Source organism: Caloenas nicobarica, chromosome 6 (genome assembly GCF_036013445.1).
Source record: "Caloenas nicobarica isolate bCalNic1 chromosome 6, bCalNic1.hap1, whole genome shotgun sequence".
NCBI lineage: Eukaryota > Metazoa > Chordata > Aves > Columbiformes > Columbidae > Caloenas > Caloenas nicobarica.
Window position 1 is genome coordinate 40,623,341 of NC_088250.1, and position 20,364 is coordinate 40,643,704.

Here is a 20,364-nt window from a genome sequence, read left to right on the forward strand (position 1 = left end):
TTCAGTCACCAATACATCACTACAGCAGCTGCAGTAAAAGTCTCAATATTCTGCTCCATCCCATCTTAGAGCCACGTCTGGACATCCCCTCACTTGCCAGAACGTCATTTCTGCAGATTTCACACTATTGTCTAAGAACTGCCAAAAAAATCAGCCTGTTATGTCTGAGATGAGCTGTGTATAGTGAAATAGCATTAACCAAACAGAAAAAACATACCAAACAAACACCTAAAAATAAGATTTCAGCTGTGATGGAAGAGGGAAATTCAGCAAAATTTCTAGTATTACTCTTGAAAAACATGTGATTTCAGCGATTTTTTTTTTCTGGACATTTTTCCTAAGTGTTCAGTTCAGACAGAGTGCTGAGATAAGAGCTTTCCTGTGCAAAGGCTGAATTTGGACATTCATTTTCTCTAAGTGCACAAAGAGTGTTTAGTCTTATTTTGTATTTTTCACCTCATGAACAAGTTCTATTAGCTAGTAATACTAGTGTTTTGAGAAAAAAAAAAATCTCACCTTGTTCATTATCTCAGCATTTTGCTTGGCTAAGACCATGGCCAAGGAATCTGTCACACTAGTAAATTTAATTTGGTCTGGTGGCTGCCGATACTTCCTGTCACTCAGGATTTCTCCAGCTTTCTTTGCTTTCTCAACATCCATGGAACCAATAGGAACCCATCCAATACCTCTCAACCATTCCAGGTCTGATTTATAAACAGCCTGAAACAATGGAAAGTTCGTTATATGTGTGCAAATGTGATCAAATATTATAATAGTTATAAATAAGCATGTCCTAGTCTATAAAACAATTGTATAAATTTCTGCATAGTAGCAGGATATGGGTTGGAAAGTGATCATTATTTCTGAAGATTTAGTAAAATAATTATTAAATAACAAAAGGAATAGAGTTATTGAAGAGCTCCACAAACACAAGAGTTAACAGACAAATTATACTCTAAGCTACGTACTGAGAAAATAAGATTAAACTTACATTTGATGACAGAACATGAAACATTTCACCTCTGTCACCATGTGTGATGCAAGTGACTAAGGCATATCATGTATCTTTTAAAAATTATACCATACAAGACCCAGTATTTTAATGATGTATTACAAATTTAGTGATTTACTCACGTCGCTCTGTAGATCATAGGCCTTCTTAGCATGGATAACATCGTTCTGGTCCGGCAGACAGATCCACTGATGCAGATAGTGGCGGTAATCAATGTCACTGACCAACTCTTGGCATTTCTTGGCCAACACGATGCCCAGCATGTCCACAGGGCTACTGAAGTGTGTCTTGGTCTTCTCAAAGGCTTTCTTGTACTCCCTGTCACTCTGGATCTTGGCCACGTGCATCGACCACATCATCTTCGGATCATCTTCTATGTTACGGGCCCCGATATGGTGGCCGAGCTGCTTGCGATAGCCTTCTTTGTATTTGTACTGAAAGAAAGTATATTCATATTCACATGGTATATTTGTAAATTACTAAATAGTCCACACAATTTAAAATAGGCATTAATATTTTGTTTAGAGAAATATATGATTTAGATCTTTCTACTGCTTTACTGATTTTCCCATAAAAAGGGTTTCTGTTACAGATATCATTATCTCTGATTTTTTTTATATATCACACTTTCAATTAACCAAACATTTAATGTCACATACTTAAAAACAAGTTTGATATTCCACATTCTTTTAACTTTAAAATGTAAAGATTAACTTATTTTAAAAGCTTATTACAAAACATCTTGGTGATGATAGTTTGAGTTGGTCTTAATACGAACAGTTCAAACATCAATCTTGATAGAAAAATGAGAAGCATAGAAAACTCTTATTCTCTGTCTCTAAGTGATGTTTCCTTATCCCAGAAGCAAAATAGTCTGTCATACTCTCTGCAGTATTTTCTTGTTTTTCTATTCAGAGATCTTGAATTTCAATATGATACTTCAACACAACAATTTTTTCCTCAGGGAAAGACAACAATTTAGAACGTTTTTAATTGATTTACTAATACATATTTTGGGGAGTGATTTTCAAGTATTTCCTATTTTGAATCACAAATTAATTTGACTAACTCCAGCATAGACTCCAGCCTTATTGACCATCCTACTGGAACATCCATGGACATCAACAGAACTATTACAGGGGGCATAGAAATAATCCTCATACTATTTTATTTATCTATTACTGTGACATATACCTCATTTATAGAACTACTGACTAACCATTCCTTTCATGTAATGAAGGCACGCAGTACAATCACTGGATTTCAGTGTTTTCTATTCTATAAACCTAAGGTATTACAATAACAAACAATGGAAGAAACATCCTGATTCTTTCTCATTCCCAAATCCATAGAGACATGATAAAGAAACCTGCTTACATCACTGGCGATCTCTCTGGATGCTTTGGCGGCTTGAATAGGAATGGCGTCAAAACGCAAATCATGACCCTTCTTCTTGGATTCCTCCAAAGCTAGTTTGTACATTTTCTGTGACAAAAACATTCACATTTTTGTTTCAAAAACAAAACTACACTTCAGTAAAGTACATCTGTGTAATATAACAAATTAAATCCCTATATAATATTATTGATGTTCAAACAACTTAAATATCTGAATACAGCTCTGTCTGCTCTAGAAAATAAAAAAATGCATATTTCAAAGGTCTTGTAATTATACTGTAGATGCTTGGAAATTGGAAATCATTTAGGGAAGGCAAAGAAAGGAATATTCTAAGAGTTAGATTACTTATTTCCATACCCTGCTATAGAAATTTCTCATTTATGGCAGATAATATACTTTAAAAGCCCAATTAGATATCCAGGAGGTAAATTCTAGCAAAAGAACAACTCTGATTTTAGCAGTGGAGCTGTCAATTTGTGAAACTAAACAACCTGAGAATATAATTATATTAATTAAAAGTCAGAGATTACAAAATTGTACTTGTGAGAAATCCTTTAATTCTCCCAACTCTTCAGTTTTACTCACCTGACTGTAGTTTAATTGGTTTTGTTTAGCTAGCAGGATTTCTGGTGTGTCAGGCATGACATGAACCATGGTCTTATCTTTATTCCATGCTTCAGTGTATAAACGCTAAGAAAGAATAAAAGCAGAGATTAATATTGCGTTCCAAAACAAGTTAATATCTCATTAATTGGTTAAAACATGTAGTAAGTAAAATTATAGGAAATAGAGCATGGATAAATGGTTATGTATTTAATCAGGTAGCAATATCATTATCAAAAAGATAATTTATCTCAAGAAATTTAACAACACTTGGAAAACTGTCAGATTGCTTAAGAACAATGAATAAACGAAAGCATTATTACTGCTCGCTGCACAGACACATCAAATAAAAGATTAAAATACTATATGCAGAGGATCATGACAAAGTTGACTCTTCCACTACGTTGTCTAACAGTTTTGACTGAAATAAACCAAGCACACATTTGAAAATACATCGTCTCCAAACTTCAGCATTACGTGTGATCGTCATATTTCCAGTCCTGTCTCCAGGGTTTAGGCAGAGGCTGCTGACGTGTCACCCAGTCCAGTCAAGACTCACCTTGTTCATCGTCTCTGCGTTCTGCTTGGCTAAGACCATCTCGACAGAATCAGTGACACTGGTAAATTTGATTGTGTCTGGATGCTGACGGTAGATTTTATCACTCAAGATCTCTCCTGCCTTCTTGGCTTTTTCAACCTCTAAGGAACCAATTGGGACCCAACCAATGCCCCGCAGCCATTCTAGGTCAGACTTGTAGCAGTTCTAATACAAAAAAATACACATTATTCTAATAATAATGATGCAATTTACATGATGCATCTTTGCACAGTTTAGTAACAGCATTATCAACTTGTAATTCAGAAACTTAGAGAAAATCTTAGAAAAACTACGTGCATTTCATCTACATTAAGAGTGAAACCATTATCCAAGTTTCACAGAACGGCAAATGATAAACAGCCCAAATTCTGGAATTACAGAATTGAATTTAAATATCAATTAGTTACTATGTCTTATTGGAGATATGAGTTCCAATTAGACATAAAACTTAAAAATATGTCTTCAAAATTTGGTTTTACCACATTGGCATGTGATGGCCTGGCCCAATGTTAACTACATTCCTCACCAAAAATTAAATCAAAATGAGCTTACATCACTCTGTAGATCATAGGCCTTCTTAGCATGGATAACATCGTTCTGGTCCGGCAGACAGATCCACTGATGCAGATAGTGGCGGTAATCAATGTCACTGACCAACTCTTGGCATTTCTTGGCCAACACGATGCCCAGCATGTCCACAGGGCTACTGAAGTGTGTCTTGGTCTTCTCAAAGGCTTTCTTGTACTCCCTGTCACTCTGGATCTTGGCCACGTGCATCGACCACATCATCTTCGGATCATCCTCTACGTTACGTGCCCCGATGTGGTGGCCAAGCTGCTTGCGATAGCCTTCTTTGTATTTGTACTGAAATATAAATCAAGATATTATATTTCTATATCACTTCTAATATCTATTACTCATATTAAACATTTTTAATAATAAACACTCCAAATCTCTCTCTTAGCTACAGCCAAAGAAACCAAACTCTCAAAGCAATTCTGGGGCTGATAACATGGATTCCCAGCTTAATTTTTTTTGAGATTTGAATTAGAATGCTAAATAGAGATTTTTAAATAATTGTTTTTTAAATAAAAACTTATTCACTAATATTAGTGGGAAATAATCCTCTACTTTTAAATATAATTAATCCTTACTAAATAAAATGATACACATACTATGGATATTTAACTAGAGATAAAGGTTTATGAGCTATAAAATAAACATTATAGCCGTCTCATATTGTCCTTATTCTCAACATTTAATTTCTACAATTAAGTCTTTGAATCTATCTAAAAATTTTCTTCCAAAAATCTATTATTCGAGGTTACATTTTAATTGAAACCCCTCGTACAGAATCCAGCTGACGACTTCTAGGTGTCAGAAGTCACGTCACCACACAAAGAAACAAAAATGCAGTTTCTTACATCACTGGCAATTTGCCTGGATGCTTTGGCAGCTTGGATGGGGATCGCATCACTCCTCAAATCATAGCCTTTCTTTTTTTCTTCTTCCATGGCCTGTTTGTAGAGTTTCTAGGTGAAGAATTAAACAATGGGATTAATGTGAGTACATTCCAGAGATTACATTCTATGCCAAACAAACTGCTTGTAAATAGAATAGATTTTTTACACTGTGTTACGATTTATTCTAATCCAGCTTCATCTCACTTTCTTAACTCAAAGCCAGATCAGTAGCTGATACAACTTACTATCAAAGGACGATCTTTGTTAAATACATTAGCTAACGATTATTTCCTTTCAATATTTTCAATAACATAACATTGACTACAATTTTAGAGATAAACTATTCTTCTGTACAAGTGGAGTAAAACTTACCTTTTAGAGCCATCTGGTGCTGGTTGTGAATTTATTTGCCTAAACTAACATTGAACACTGGGATCACTGCTCTTTAGAACTGTGCTGGAAATTACCTTTTTGGGATTTCCAACGTTGGAATTAATTTTGTCCTTTCCCAACAATATGCACACTGACAGAAATTACTCCCAAAAATCCACTAGAAACACAATTTCTCGTGGAATTTATTCTCAATAGTGCTCCCTGTTGTATGCATGCACTACTGTACAAATATCCAAATGATGTTTAAAAAAGTCACAATTTTGAGGGTGGATATTGGGAGTTATTTGAAGAAATTGATGGTATCTGGATAAGGTTTATCAGAATACCAAAGATCCAGCTATCGAATGGAGCAGCTCCATTTGGAGAGTTCACACACTCACCGAACTGTAGTTTTGGCTGTTCTGTTTTGCCAGGGTGATTTCAGGTGTGTCCGGCATTATGTGGATTTGTGTCTTGTCTTTCTCCCAGGCCTCAGTATATAAACGCTGCAGGAGAAATAATGTATGTTAAAGGGGGGAAAAAATGGTGACACTTGGAGCTCTCCTAAAACAGAAGAATTACAGATCTGCACTCCAGGTTCAGTCTAAAAAAATCCTTATTGCTTGTGTAGCAATGAGATTTTATATTCATTCCTCTAGATAGTTAATGTCCAGGTTAAGAATTAGTAACATAGAAAGAATTTTGTAAAAAAAAAAAAAAAAAAAAAAAAAAAAAAAAAAGTTTAGAAAAAAGGCTAAAATGCTAATTAGAAACACAGAGATTTAAACTCTAAGAAAATGGCGTGTTTGAAAGAAGAAAAGGTTTTATTGACATAAATAGGATTGAGATCAGGGCCACAGATTCAGAAAAACTCATTTTAAGAACTATGCTGAATTGGTTAAGATACGGATATTTCAAAGACTGACCTAAAACAAGTAGTTTATTAATTATGAGACTAATAGATAAACTTGGTAAATTATTATATTAAACAAATTGCTATATTAAAAATTAATGGAACTTAGGTAGCACATTACTAGATAAACAGTAGAGTAGGTGGAAAGCTTCACAACTGGTAACTCCAATTTTACTCCGTAACTTGGAAGACATTATTGTATTAGGATTTGCTGAAAATAAATTACCTGTTGATGACCAAGAATGTAACTTACACTTTCAAACTCTCGCTGTGCTGAAATCTCACACAGCAACCACACATCTGTATTTCTAGTCCTGCCTCCAGGGTTTAGGCAGAGGCTGCTGACGTGTCACCCAGTCCAGTCAAGACTCACCTTGTTCATCGTCTCTGCGTTCTGCTTGGCTAAGACCATCTCGACAGAATCAGTGACACTGGTAAATTTGATTGTGTCTGGATGCTGACGGTAGATTTTATCACTCAAGATCTCTCCTGCCTTCTTGGCTTTTTCAACCTCTAAGGAACCAATTGGGACCCAACCAATGCCCCGCAACCATTCCAGGTCAGACTTGTAGCAGTTCTATTACAAAATACAAAGAGAGCTGTCTCATTAATATTGCCAGTTAAACATTTCATGTATACCACGCAACTAATGCTTACTTTCTGTAAGTTACCTTCCTCCTCGTTCAGTCTGCAAACAATCTCTGATAGCAACCTATATTCAGCCCCTGTATTGCTGGGGAGTTGCCAAAGAGTAATGGGACTAAAACAAAACCCTGAAAGTCAGTATAAGCTTTTCCTCTAACTTGTATTCCTGACAAATAAATGGTCACACAATAAGAACAGCAGGTCTTAATTTAAAACATTTTCTCCAAGACAGAACAAAGGAATTCTCTCCACAAAAATCATGCAACTAAAAAAAAGGTGATACAAGGCAATTTCCTCTTCATATGCACATAATCTGCATATAAAGGCATTAAGAATGTCTATTATGAAGGATTACATGCAGGCAGTTCTACTATTCGGCTAACTGACTAGCCATATATAAACTGTCATTATATCCAACCTTCCTTACACACGGATTCATTTGCTCCTAAAAATATTATGAATTTGCTTGGAACAGGTGAAGAAAAACACAATGTGAAAAAATATTATATGAGAGAGACAGTTCAAGCAGCATCTATAGTTTATATTCCAAGGAAGTTACATACAGTTGGGAACTCCAATGCTTATCAGCGAGTACTCACATCACTCTGTAGATCATAGGCCTTCTTAGCATGGATAACATCATTCTGGTCTGGCAGACAGATCCACTGATGCAGATAGTGGCGGTAATCAATGTCACTGACCAGCTCCTGACATTTCTTGGCCAACACGATGCCCAGCATGTCCACGGGGCTACTGAAGTGTGTCTTGGTCTTCTCAAAGGCTTTCTTGTACTCCCTGTCACTCTGGATCTTGGCCACGTGCATCGACCACATCATCTTCGGATCATCCTCTACGTTACGTGCCCCGATGAGGTGGCCAAGCTGCTTGCGATACCCTTCCTTATACTTGTACTATAAGCAAAAGAAATGTTTAGTGAGTTTCGGTTGAGTTTTCTTTCATCCCTAGCAGCTCCTGTGGCACAACCTCCAGACAATGTAGTTTCTGAAACCACAGAGACTTTAGAGTGAGAAAGTATTCAGCTGATGGCAACTGAAGTGTCCAGCTATGACAGGATTCATACATTATCTGCCTGATACGACCTTCGCATTTTCAAAAATGCTCCCTGGCCTTCATATTAACAGCCATTAGTCAGTAACTGACAGTAAAAGAAGTCTGCAACTTATGGCAGCAGTAGGAAAGTGCAAAAGTTCAATAAATATCCCGGACATAAAGAATCAATTAGTGACCGGCAAGCGTAGCCAAATAAAGTTCTATTCAATCTATTCAGGAGACAAAAACTAAAAAAATGTACATACAGACTTAGAACTGTAAATGGAGACACCAAACACATATTAAAAACATTGATACTAATATCCAATAATAATAATAAAAATAAAATATTCACTTTTATACTGCCTTTATTTTTACACAAAACTTGGTTTGGGTTTTCTTTCCTCATGTCCAGCTCTGCTGTGGAGCTGCAACATCAGGGATGTGCAGACCTGCAGAACCGAGGGCAACACATCATCTCGAAAGTCCAGTCTGATGCACCAGGAGATGCTGCCACAAGCCCAGGACGACGCTGCTTTGGATTGTGTCCATCACCCAGCTCCCACAGTTACTGTCTACACACCAGCTACAAACTCTCTCACAAACACCCGACACCCATAACATGCAAGGGAGAGCTACAGGCAGACCCGAAAGAGCCAACATGTTTCTGGACTAGCAGAATGGCTAGGACAGGTAGGAGCTCTCTTGCCCCTGCTCATCTAAGACTGCAAACCCTGGGCTTCAACTACAAGCACCTGGAAACCATCCAACAGTGTTTGCTGCCAAGGGCTCCTCTGTACTTACATCACTCGCAATGTCTCTGGAAGCTTTAGCAGACTTGATGGGAATGGCATCTGCCCGCATGTCATAGCCCTTCTTCTTCTCTTCCTCCATCGCAAGCTTGTACAGTTTCTGAAAGAAAAACAAGCGTTCCCCTCAAGCAACACTTCAGCCCAGGACACAGCAGCAGCCAGGGATGGACACTTCACCCCAGCTCAACCACCTACCTCACTGAAGTTCACCTGGTTCTGCTGGGCTTGCAAAATACCAGGTGTATCCGGCATAATGTGGACACTGGTTTTGTCTTTCTCCCAGGCTTCTGTGTACGCTCGCTGAAAAAATAAGAACATCATCAAATAAACATCATGCAAGTGCCTGGCAACAAACTCAAGGAGCAAATGAGCTCAACAAACTAAAGCAAGGGGCCTCTACATTGCACTGACTCAGGAACATCTTTTCTTGCTCCACAACTCTCTAACGCTTCACGCTTTTCTTTTCCACACTGCGCCCAATCGCTGCTCCAGCTACAGCAAATACAATTTGATCTAAACAAGGAACACAAATCACTGACGTACGCAGATGCAACATCCCCCTTGCAAAACCCAGGCCCTGGAAGCAGAGAGCCCAGCGTCCTGGAAAAGGGAGGCGCTCCTTTCCAACAGGCTGCACACACAGGGAAACCTCACCTGGTTCATAATTTCAGAGTTGTGCTTTGCCAGAACCATGGGCATCGAGTCAGGAAGGCTCGTGAATCTGATGGTGTCCGGGTGCTGCCGATACTTCTTGTCGCTCAGGATCTGGCTCGCCCTCTTGTTCTTCTCATCGTCCAGAGAACCAGCTGGGGACCAGCCGATGCCCCTCAGCCACTGAAGGTCGGACCTGTACACGTTCTGAAAGGACACCAAGGACACAAAGCAGCTCAGCAACCTCCTTGCTCCACACAACCACTCCTCCTACCAAGGGAAGCTCTGACGACCAAAACACGTGCCCATGCGTCAAACCACCAGCCACCACAAAAGAGATTCCCATTACGATAAGCTTCCCGAACCCCGGCTCCCCACACCTCCACCAGCACCAGCAGGTGCCAAGCAACCCACAAACCCTCCCCAATCATCTACTTAGCCTTACTGGAACAGACCTGCCCCATTTGGCTATTTCCAGATGCCAGACTCGTGGCAGGAGCTTATACCTCATCACCTACTGCTCTTCATACCATGCACTGCTGCACACACAGCTGGCCTTTGTCAGTTCTTGGTCCTCCAAAATAAAATATTTCACTCCACTGTCCTTCCCCTGCCATCCAGAACTCCACACACCTGCACCAACCCTCCCCACAAATTGCTCAGGCCAAGACAGGACTCTTCTGTCACCACCAAGTATGGCCCCTCAAAAACTTCATCCTTATCCGGTCACAATATCAACTCTCACCAAGACGAGAGAGCCACAACACGAGCTCACAGAATCAGCCCAGACTTATGATCCCCACCAGGACCTTCTCCAACAAAGGAACAGAACACAAGACACACTTCTACATTTCACACACACACAAAAGAATTAACTTACGTCACTCTGCAGGTCATACACTTTCCTGGCTTGTACAACATCATTCTGGTCTGGCAGACAGGTCCACCGATGCAGAGGGTGCTTGTAATCAATGTCACTGACCAGCTCCTGACATTTCTTGGCCAACACGATGCCCAGCATGTCCACGGGGCTACTGAAGTGTGTCTTGGTCTTCTCAAAGGCTTTCTTGTACTCCCTGTCACTCTGGATCTTGGCTACATGCATCGACCACACCATCTTTGGATCATCCTCTATGTTACGGGCTCCGATATGGTGGCCAAGCTGCTTGCGATAGCCTTCTTTGTATTTGTACTGCAGAGTTACAGGACCTCAGTGAGTTTTTGACCAGCTCTTATCATGCCCAACACTATTCTCTAGCAGCGCCTGTGAACAAGCACTTTGCTAATGGAACCCAGCAAGATCATCTCGTGAAGAGGTGTCTACACGCAGCACATCCCTGCTGTGTCCTACGCTTCCATCCCAACCCCACCTATACTGGGCCACAGGAGCCACAGGGAGGCCCAGGCGGCAGCTCCAGCCAAGCTGGCTGGGGAAGCAGGAGCAATGCATGGCAGCAGACAGGATCCCGCACAACCTGAGCATCCCCAGGAAAGGACAGCTCAGCAGCTGGGACACAAAACTCAGGGAAAACCACCAGACTGCTCCAGTAGGCAACTGGGCCTCATCCTGCACAGCTGTGTCTGCGCTCACCCACACAGCCCAAGCAGCTGACACACTCCACTGCTCTAGCCTCTCCTGCACAGTGTCAGGGGCCTTATTCTCCAGTCCTGTGTGTGTCCTCAGCTGCAGGTTTGTAGACACTAAGCTTGGGAAGTGACAAGGGGCAAAATGACACTTTTTCAGCAAGGTGAATGTTGAGAGCTGATGGTTAAATTTAGACACCAAGGAAACAAAGGAAACTTTATGACTGCTGTCTGCTGCAGGCCACCCTATCAAGAAGAGGAGGTTGAGGAAGAGTTTTTTCTTCAACTGCAGGAAGAATCATACTTGCAGGCTCTGATCCTGATAGGGGACTTCAGCCACCCAGATGTCTCCTGGAAAAGTGGCACAGCAAACTGCAAGCAGTCCGGGAAACTCCTGGAATGTGTTGAGGATAACTTCCTAGTACAGGTGATGGAGAGCCTGAGCAGAGGAGAGGCACTGCTGGACCTGTTGCTCACTAATGAGCAAGAACTTATCAAAAAGGTCAAGACTAGGTGTAACCCCGGCTGCAGCAATCATGCTCTGGTACAATTCTCAATCTTGAGGGGTACAGGACAGGGAAAAAGTGGAGCCAGTACCCTAAACCTCAGAAAAGCAAACTTTCCGCTGGTTAGGGCGCTAGTGAGTGGGATCCTTTGGGAAATCGCCAACAGAAATAAGGGAGCAAACAAGAGTTGGGAAGTGCTTAAAGACATTTTTTTAAGGTGCAAGAGCTCACAATCCAAACATGCAGAACATGTAGCGGGGAGGCAGGAGCACAGCTTGGCTAAGTCAAGACCTCTTAGCCAAACTAAAACACAAAACCAAAATGCACAGGCAGTGGAGGCAGGGATACACATCCTGGTGAGATTATAGAGATATGGTCCAGGAGTGGAGGCAAGAGATCAGGAAAGCCATGGCACAGCTGGAGCTGAACTTTGTTAGGGACATAAAAAATAACAAGGAGAGTTTCTTCAGGTACACAGGACAACAAAGGAAGATGAAAGAAACTGTACCGCCCCAATGAGCAAAGCGGGAGACAGGGAGAAGGCTGAGGTACTCCACAATGGTTTTACCTCAGTCTTCACCAGCAAGTCCTCTAGCCACACTGAACCCAAAGGCAGGGACTGGGAGCATCAAGTACTGCTCATCGTAGGAGAAGATCAGGTTTGAGAGTGTCTAAGGAACCTGAATGTGCACAAATCCATGGGACTAAATAAGATGCATCCAAGAGTACTGAGAGAACTGGCAGATGAAGTTGCTAAGCCACTGTTCATCAAATTTGAAAAGTCGTGGCAGACTGGTGAAGTTCCCAGTGATGGAAAAAGAGGAAACCTCCATTTTTAAAAACGGAAAAAGGAAGATCTAGGGAACTACAGGCTGGTCAGTCCTACCTCTGTGCCTGGCAAGATCATGGAGCAGATCTTCCTGGAAACTATGCTAAGGCATGTGGAAAACAGAGAGGGGTTTGGTGACAGCCTGCAGGGCTTCACTAAGGACAAGTCATGCCTGACTAATTTGGTGGCCTTCTATGACAGGGTTACAGCTTTGGTGGATAAGGGAAGGGTGACTGACGTCATCTACCTGGACTTGTGCAAACCATTTGACACTCACCCAAACAACATTCTTGTCTCTAAAATGGAGAGAAATGGATTTGATGGGTGGGACACTCAGTGGATAAAGAATTGGTTGGATGGTTACACTCAAAGAGTTGTGGTCAACGGTTTGATGTCCAGGTATAGACCAGTAGTGAGTGGTGTCCCTCAGGAGTCGGTACTGGGATTAGTATTATTTAACATCTTCATCAGGGACATGGCCAGTGGGATTGAGCACACCCTAAACAAGGTTGTGGATGACACCAGGCTGAGTGGTGTGGTTGACACACTGGAGGGAAAGGATGTCACCTAGAGGGACCGTGACAGGCTAGCAAGGTGGGCCTGTGTGAAGGTCATGAAGTTCAACAAGGCCAAGTGCAAGGTCCCGCATCTGGGTCGAGGCAATTCCAAACATGAATGCAGACTGGGCGACGAGTGGATTGAGAGTGACCCTGAGGAGAAGGACTTGCGGGGTTTGGTGGATGAGGAACTGACTATGAGCCCACAATGTGTACTCGCAGCCCAGAAAGAGAACCATATCCTGGGCTGCATCAAAAGCAGCATGGCCAGCAGGTCAAGGAAGGAGCTTCTCCCCCTCTACTCCACTCTCATGAGACCCCACCTGGAGTCCTGCGTCCAGCTCTGGGGCACCCAGCATAAGAAAGACATGGACCTGTGGGACAGGGTCCAGCGGAGGACATGAAGATGAGTGGAGGCTGAAGCACCTCCCCTATGAGGACAGGCTGAGACAGTTCAGGTTGTTGAGCCTAGAGAATAAAAGGCTCCAGGGAGACTCTACAGCAGCCAATCAGTACCCAAAGAGGGCCCAGAGGAAATATGAGGAGGGAGTGTAGTGACAGGAGGAGGTATAATGGTTTTGAACTGAAAGACAAAAGATAATTACATTAGAAATAAGGAAGAAATTTTTTACTGTGACAGTGGTAAGTTGCTCAGGTAAGCTGTGGATGCCCCCAGACAAAAGTGTTCAAGGCCAGGCTGGACAAGGCTTTGAGCAATCTGGTCTAGAGGAAGGAGTCCCTGTCCATGGCAGAGGGCTGGAACAAGATGATGTTTGGGGTTCCTTCCAACACAAACAATTCTATGATACCATTTTTCCCACACCTATTTCTGAAATGTCAAGTAAAACTAAGAAGAGTGTGCCACCAAAGGCTCCTCTGTACTTACATCACTCGCAATGTCTCTGGAAGCTTTAGCAGACTTGATGGGAATGGCATCTGCCCGCATGTCATAGCCCTTCTTCTTCTCTTCCTCCATCGCAAGCTTGTACAGTTTCTGAAAGAAAAACAAGCGTTCCCCTCAAGCAACACTTCAGCCCAGGACACAGCAGCAGCCAGGGATGGACACTTCACCCCAGCTCAACCACCTACCTCACTGAAGTTCACTTGGTTCTGCTGGGCTTGCAAAATACCAGGTGTATCCGGCATAATGTGGACACTGGTTTTGTCTTTCTCCCAGGCTTCTGTGTACGCTCGCTGAAAAAAGAAGAACAACGTCAAATAAACGTCATGCAAGCACCAGACACAAACTCAAGGAGTAAACAAGCCCAACAAACTAAAGCAAGGGGCCTCTACATTGCACTGACTCAGGAACATCTTTTCTTGCTCCACAACTCTCTAACACTTCACGCTTTTCTTTTCCACACTGCGCCCAATTGCTGCTCCAGCTACAGCAAATACAATTTGATCTAAACAAGGAACACAAATCACTGACGTACGCAGATGCAACATCCCCCTTGCAAAACCCAGGCCCTGGAAGCAGAGAGCCCAGCGTCCTGGGAAAGGGAGGCGCTCCTTTCCAACAGGCTGCACACACAGGGAAACCTCACCTGGTTCATAATTTCAGAGTTGTGCTTTGCCAGAACCATGGGCATCGAGTCAGGAAGGCTCGTGAATCTGATGGTGTCCGGGTGCTGCCGATACTTCTTGTCGCTCAGGATCTGGCTCGCCCTCTTGTTCTTCTCATCGTCCAGAGAACCAGCTGGGGACCAGCCGATGCCCCTCAGCCACTGAAGGTCGGACCTGTACACGTTCTGAAAGAACACGAAGGACACAAAGCAGCTCAGCAACCTCCTTGCTCCACACAACCACTCCTCCTACCAAGAGAAGCTCTGACGACCAAAACACATGCCGATGCGTCAAACCACCAGCCACCACAAAAGAGATTCCAATTACGATAAGCTTCCCGAACCCCGGCTCCCCACACCTCCACCAGCACCAGCAGGTGCCAAGCAACCCACAAACCCTCCCCAATCATCTACTTAGCCTTACTGGAACAGACCTGCCCCATTTGGCTATTTCCAGATGCCAGACTCGTGGCAGGAGCTTATACCTCATCACCTACTGCTCTTCATACCATGCACCGCTGCACACACAGCTGGCCTTTGTCAGTTCTTGGTCCTCCAAAATAAAATATTTCACTCCACTGTCCTTCCCCTGCCATCCAGAACTCCACACACCTGCACCAACCCTCCCCACAAATTGCTCAGGCCAAGACAGGACTCTTCTGTCACCACCAAGTATGGCCCCTCAAAAACTTCATCCTTATCTGGTCACAATATCAACTCTCACCAAGACGAGAGAGCCATAACACGAGCTCACAGAATCAGCCCAGACTTATGATCCCCACCAGGACCTTCTCCAACAAAGGAACAGAACACAAGACACACTTCTACATTTCACACACACACAAAAGAATTAACTTACGTCACTCTGCAGGTCATACACTTTCCTGGCTTGTACAACATCATTCTGGTCTGGCAGACAGGTCCACCGATGCAGAGGGTGCTTGTAATCAATGTCACTGACCAGCTCCTGACATTTCTTGGCCAACACGATGCCCAGCATGTCCACGGGGCTACTAAAGTGTGTCTTGGTCTTCTCAAAGGCTTTCTTGTACTCCCTGTCACTCTGGATCTTGGCTACATGCATTGACCACACCATCTTCGGATCATCCTCTATGTTACGGGCCCCTATGTGGTGGCCAAGCTGCTTGCGATAGCCTTCTTTGTATTTGTACTGTGGGGTTAAAGAACCTCAGTAAGTTTCTGACCAGCTCTTCTCGCACCCAACACTGTTCTCTAGCAGTGCCTGTGAACAAGTACTTTGCTAAGGGAGCCCAGCAAGATCACAAACTGAAGAGGTGTCTACACGCAACACATCCCTGCTGTGTCCTACGCTTCCATCCCAACCCCACCTACACTAGGCTGCAGGAGCCACAGGGAGGCCCAGGCAGCAGCTCCAGCCAGGCTGGCTGGGGAACTGATCACCTGACAGAAGGGGAAAGGTCCTGAACTACAGAAGCTCACATGACACGAGTAAATTCAACTCCTGATGTGCTGAGCTCTGAAAAAATACTCTGGGGCACAGTCATGACTGCCCTACAGTGACTGGATCTGCCCCAGACCAGACAGAAATGAGAAATGTCCAGTCATAACACAAAACTTGGTTTAGGTTTACTTTCCTCATGTCCAGCTCTGCAGTGGAGCTGCAACATCAGGGATGTGCAGACCTGCAGAACCGAGGGCAACACATCATCTCGAAAGTCCAGTCTGATGCACCAGGAGATGCTGCCACAAGCCCAGGACGACACTGCTTTGGATTGTGTCCATCACCCAGCTCCCACAGTTACTGTCAACACACCAGCTACGAACTCTCTCACATACACCCGACACCCATAACATGCAAGGGAGAGCTACAGGAAAACCCTGCAGAACCAAAACATTTACAGACTAGCAGAAGGATTAAGACAGGTACGAGCCCTGTTGCCCCCACTCATCTAAGGCTGCAAACCCTGGGCTTCAACTACAAGCACCTGGAAACCATCCAACAGTGTTTGCCGCCAAGGGCTCCTCTGTACTTACATCACTCGCGATGTCTCTGGAAGCTTTAGCAGACTTGATGGGAATGGCATCTGCCCGCATGTCATAGCCCTTCTTCTTCTCTTCCTCCATCGCAAGCTTGTACAGTTTCTGAAAGAAAAACAAGCGTTCCCCTCAAGCAACACTTCAGCCCAGGACACAGCAGCAGCCAGGGATGGACACTTCACCCCAGCTCAACCACCTACCTCACTGAAGTTCACTTGGTTCTGCTGGGCTTGCAAAATACCAGGTGTATCCGGCATAATGTGGACACTGGTTTTGTCTTTCTCCCAGGCTTCTGTGTACGCTCGCTGAAAAAATAAGAACAACGTCAAATAAACGTCATGCAAGCACCAGACACAAACTCAAGGAGTAAACAAGCCCAACAAACTAAAGCAAGGGGCCTCTACATTGCACTGACTCAGGAACATCTTTTCTTGCTCCACAACTCTCTAACGCTTCACGCTTTTCTTTTCCACACTGCGCCCAATCGCTGCTCCAGCTACAGCAAATACAATTTGATCTAAACAAGGAACACAAATCACTGACGTACGCAGATGCAACATCCCCCTTGCAAAACCCAGGCCCTGGAAGCAGAGAGCCCAGCGTCCTGGGAAAGGGAGGCGCTCCTTTCCAACAGGCTGCACACACAGGGAAACCTCACCTGGTTCATAATTTCAGAGTTGTGCTTTGCCAGAACCATGGGCATCGAGTCAGGAAGGCTCGTGAATCTGATGGTGTCCGGGTGCTGCCGATACTTCTTGTCGCTCAGGATCTGGCTCGCCCTCTTGTTCTTCTCATCGTCCAGAGAACCAGCTGGGGACCAGCCGATGCCCCTCAGCCACTGAAGGTCGGACCTGTACACGTTCTGAAAGAACACGAAGGACACAAAGCAGCTCAGCAACCTCCTTGCTCCACACAACCACTCCTCCTACCAAGGGAAGCTCTGACGACCAAAACACGTGCCCATGCGTCAAACCACCAGCCACCACAAAAGGGACGCCCATTAATCTCAGCTCCCCCAAAACCTGACGCCACACACCTCGACCAGCACCAGCAGGTGCCAAGCAACCCACAAACTCTCCTCAACCCTTTACTTAGTCTTCCTGGAACAGGCCTGCCCCATTTGGCTATTTCCAGCTGCCAGACTCGTGGCAGGAGCTTATACCTCATCATCTACTGCTCTCCATACCATTCACCACTGCACACATGGCTGGCCTTTGTCAGTTCTTGGTCCTCCAAGATAAAATGTTCGACTCTGTCGGAATGGAGCATCTCCCTTGTGAGGAAAGGGTGAGGGAGCTGGGGCTCTTGAGCTTGAGAGGAGACTGGGGGGTGATCTCATTAATGGTTATCAATATGTAAAGGGTGAGTGTCAGGAGGATGGAGCCAGGCTCTTCTCAGTGATAACCAATGATAGGACAAGGGGCAATGGGTATAAACTGGAACACAGGAGGTTCCACTTAAATATGAGAAGAAACTTCTTCTCAGTGAGGGTGCCAGAGCCTGGACCAGGCTGCCCAGGGAGGTTGTGGAGTCTCCTTCTCTGCAGACATTCAAACCTGCCTGGACATCTTCCTGTGTAATCTCATCTGGGTGTTCCTGCTCTGGCGGGGGGATTGGACTGGATGAGCTTTCGAGGTCCATTCCAGTCCCTAACATTCTGTGATTCCCCTGCCATCCAGGACTCCAGCCGCCTGCAACAGCCCTCCCACCAAATTGCCCAAGGCAAGACAGGACTCTTCTGTGACCATCAAATATGACCTCCATGGAAACTTTACCATTGGCCATTCTGAACAAAATCTTAACAAAAAAAGCTGTACTGGTGTGTTGTCTCATGAACTGTAAAATGAAAAATGACATTGTCCCGTATGAGAGAGCTGAATTTGTAAATATTGTTTCAGTTCAAATACAGGGCTAACATTTTTAAACTAAAAGAGAATTGATTTAGACTAGACATTAGGAATAAATTCATTATTGTGAGGATGGTAAAACACTGGAACAAGTTGCCTAGGCACGTTGTGGATGCCCCCTCCCTGGAAGTGTCCACGGCCAGGTGGGACAACGCTTTGAGCAACCTGGTCTAGTGGAAAGTGTCCCTGCCCGTGGCAGGGATGTTGGAACGATATGATCTTTAAGCTCCCTTCCAAATTAAACCATTCTGTGATTCACCAAGACATTACAGCCACGACACAGTCTCAGCCTCAGAAAATCAGCCTAGAGTTATGATCCCCACCAGGACCTTCTCCAACAAAGGAACAGAACACAAGACACACTTCCACATTTCACACACACACAAAAGAATTAACTTACGTCACTCTGCAGGTCATACACTTTCCTGGCTTGTACAACATCATTCTGGTCTGGCAGACAGGTCCACCGATGCAGAGGGTGCTTGTAATCAATGTCACTGACCAGCTCCTGACATTTCTTGGCCAACACGATGCCCAGCATGTCCACGGGGCTACTGAAGTGTGTCTTGGTCTTCTCAAAGGCTTTCTTGTACTCCCTGTCACTCTGGATCTTGGCTACATGCATCGACCACACCATCTTTGGATCATCCTCTATGTTACGGGCTCCGATATGGTGGCCAAGCTGCTTGCGATAGCCTTCTTTATATTTGTACTGCGGGGTTAAAAGCCTCAGTAAGATTTTGACCAGCTCCTCTCCCACCCAACACTACTCTAGCACTTTGCTAATGCAGCGCGGCAAGATCACCTCGTGAAGAGGCGTCTACATGCAGCACATCCCTGCTGTGTCCTATGCTTCCATCCCAACCCCACCTATACTGGGCCACAGGAGCCACAGGGAGGCCCAGGCGGCAGCTCCAGCCAAGCTGGCTGGGGAAGCAGGAGCAACGCACGGCAGCACACAGGATCCTGCACAACCTGAGCATCCCCAGGAGAGGACAGCTCAGCAGCTGGGACACAAAACTCAGGGAAAACCACCAGACTGCTCCAGTAGGCAGCTGGGCTTCATCCAGCACAGCTGTGTCTGCGCTCACCCACACAGCCCAAGCAGCTGACACACTCCACTGCTCCAGCCTCTCCTGCACAGTGTCAGGGGCCTTATTCTCCAGTCCTGTGTGTGTCCTGAGCTGCAGGTCTGCAGACACTAAGCTTGGGTGGCAAAACTGACGGTAAATGACATATTTCCCCAACCTCTTACTGAAATGTCCAGTAGGAATGAGAAGAGATTGAACTGATCTCCTCACAGTAGCGAACACTCCTGAACTACAGAACCCCATGAGAAAGTAAATTCAGCTCCTGGAATGCTGAGCATTGAAAAGATATTCCACGGCACAGTCATGACTGGTCTACAGTGACTGGAGTTGCCCGAGTCCAAAGGAAAATGATAAATGCTCCAGTCAAAACACAAATCTTGCTTTGGGTTTTCTTTCTTCATGTCCAGCTCTGCTGTGGAGCTGCAACACCAAGGACATGCAGACCAGCGGCACTGAGGGCAGCACAACATCCCGAAAGTCCAGTCTGATGCACCAGGAGATGCTGCCACAAGCCCAGGACGACGCTTCTTTGGATTGTGTCCATCACCCAGCTCCCACAGTTACTGTCTACACACCAGCTACAAACTCTCTCACATACACCCGACACCCATAACATGCAAGGGAGAGCTACAGGAAAACCCTGCAGAACCAAAACACTTACAGACTAGCAGAAGGATTAAGACAGGTAAGAGCCCTGTTGCCCCCACTCATCTAAGACTGCAAACCCTGGGCTTCAACTACAAGCACCTGGAAACCATCCAACAGTGTTTGCTGCCAAGGGCTCCTCTG

The 20,364-nt window shown here is 44.3% G+C and overlaps 1 protein-coding gene across 1 annotated transcript in view; it reads right to left on the minus strand.

The window, feature by feature from the left end:
* The window catches only part of NEB (nebulin), a 117,162-nt gene that overhangs the window by 59,308 nt on the left and 37,490 nt on the right, over nt 1-20,364 (minus strand). The window contains exons 47-68 of the mRNA XM_065637779.1: nt 18,885-19,196; nt 17,236-17,439; nt 16,778-16,882; nt 16,575-16,682; nt 15,418-15,729; nt 14,541-14,744; nt 14,083-14,187; nt 13,880-13,987; nt 10,398-10,709; nt 9,521-9,724; nt 9,062-9,166; nt 8,859-8,966; nt 7,604-7,915; nt 6,733-6,936; nt 5,848-5,952; nt 5,036-5,143; nt 4,164-4,475; nt 3,573-3,776; nt 2,996-3,100; nt 2,390-2,497; nt 1,135-1,446; nt 517-720 (exon numbers count right to left, since the gene is read on the minus strand). Coding sequence (XP_065493851.1) covers nt 517-720; nt 1,135-1,446; nt 2,390-2,497; nt 2,996-3,100; nt 3,573-3,776; nt 4,164-4,475; nt 5,036-5,143; nt 5,848-5,952; nt 6,733-6,936; nt 7,604-7,915; nt 8,859-8,966; nt 9,062-9,166; nt 9,521-9,724; nt 10,398-10,709; nt 13,880-13,987; nt 14,083-14,187; nt 14,541-14,744; nt 15,418-15,729; nt 16,575-16,682; nt 16,778-16,882; nt 17,236-17,439; nt 18,885-19,196 — 4,161 coding nt within the window. The remainder of the gene's footprint in view (nt 1-516; nt 721-1,134; nt 1,447-2,389; nt 2,498-2,995; nt 3,101-3,572; nt 3,777-4,163; nt 4,476-5,035; nt 5,144-5,847; nt 5,953-6,732; nt 6,937-7,603; nt 7,916-8,858; nt 8,967-9,061; nt 9,167-9,520; nt 9,725-10,397; nt 10,710-13,879; nt 13,988-14,082; nt 14,188-14,540; nt 14,745-15,417; nt 15,730-16,574; nt 16,683-16,777; nt 16,883-17,235; nt 17,440-18,884; nt 19,197-20,364) is intronic.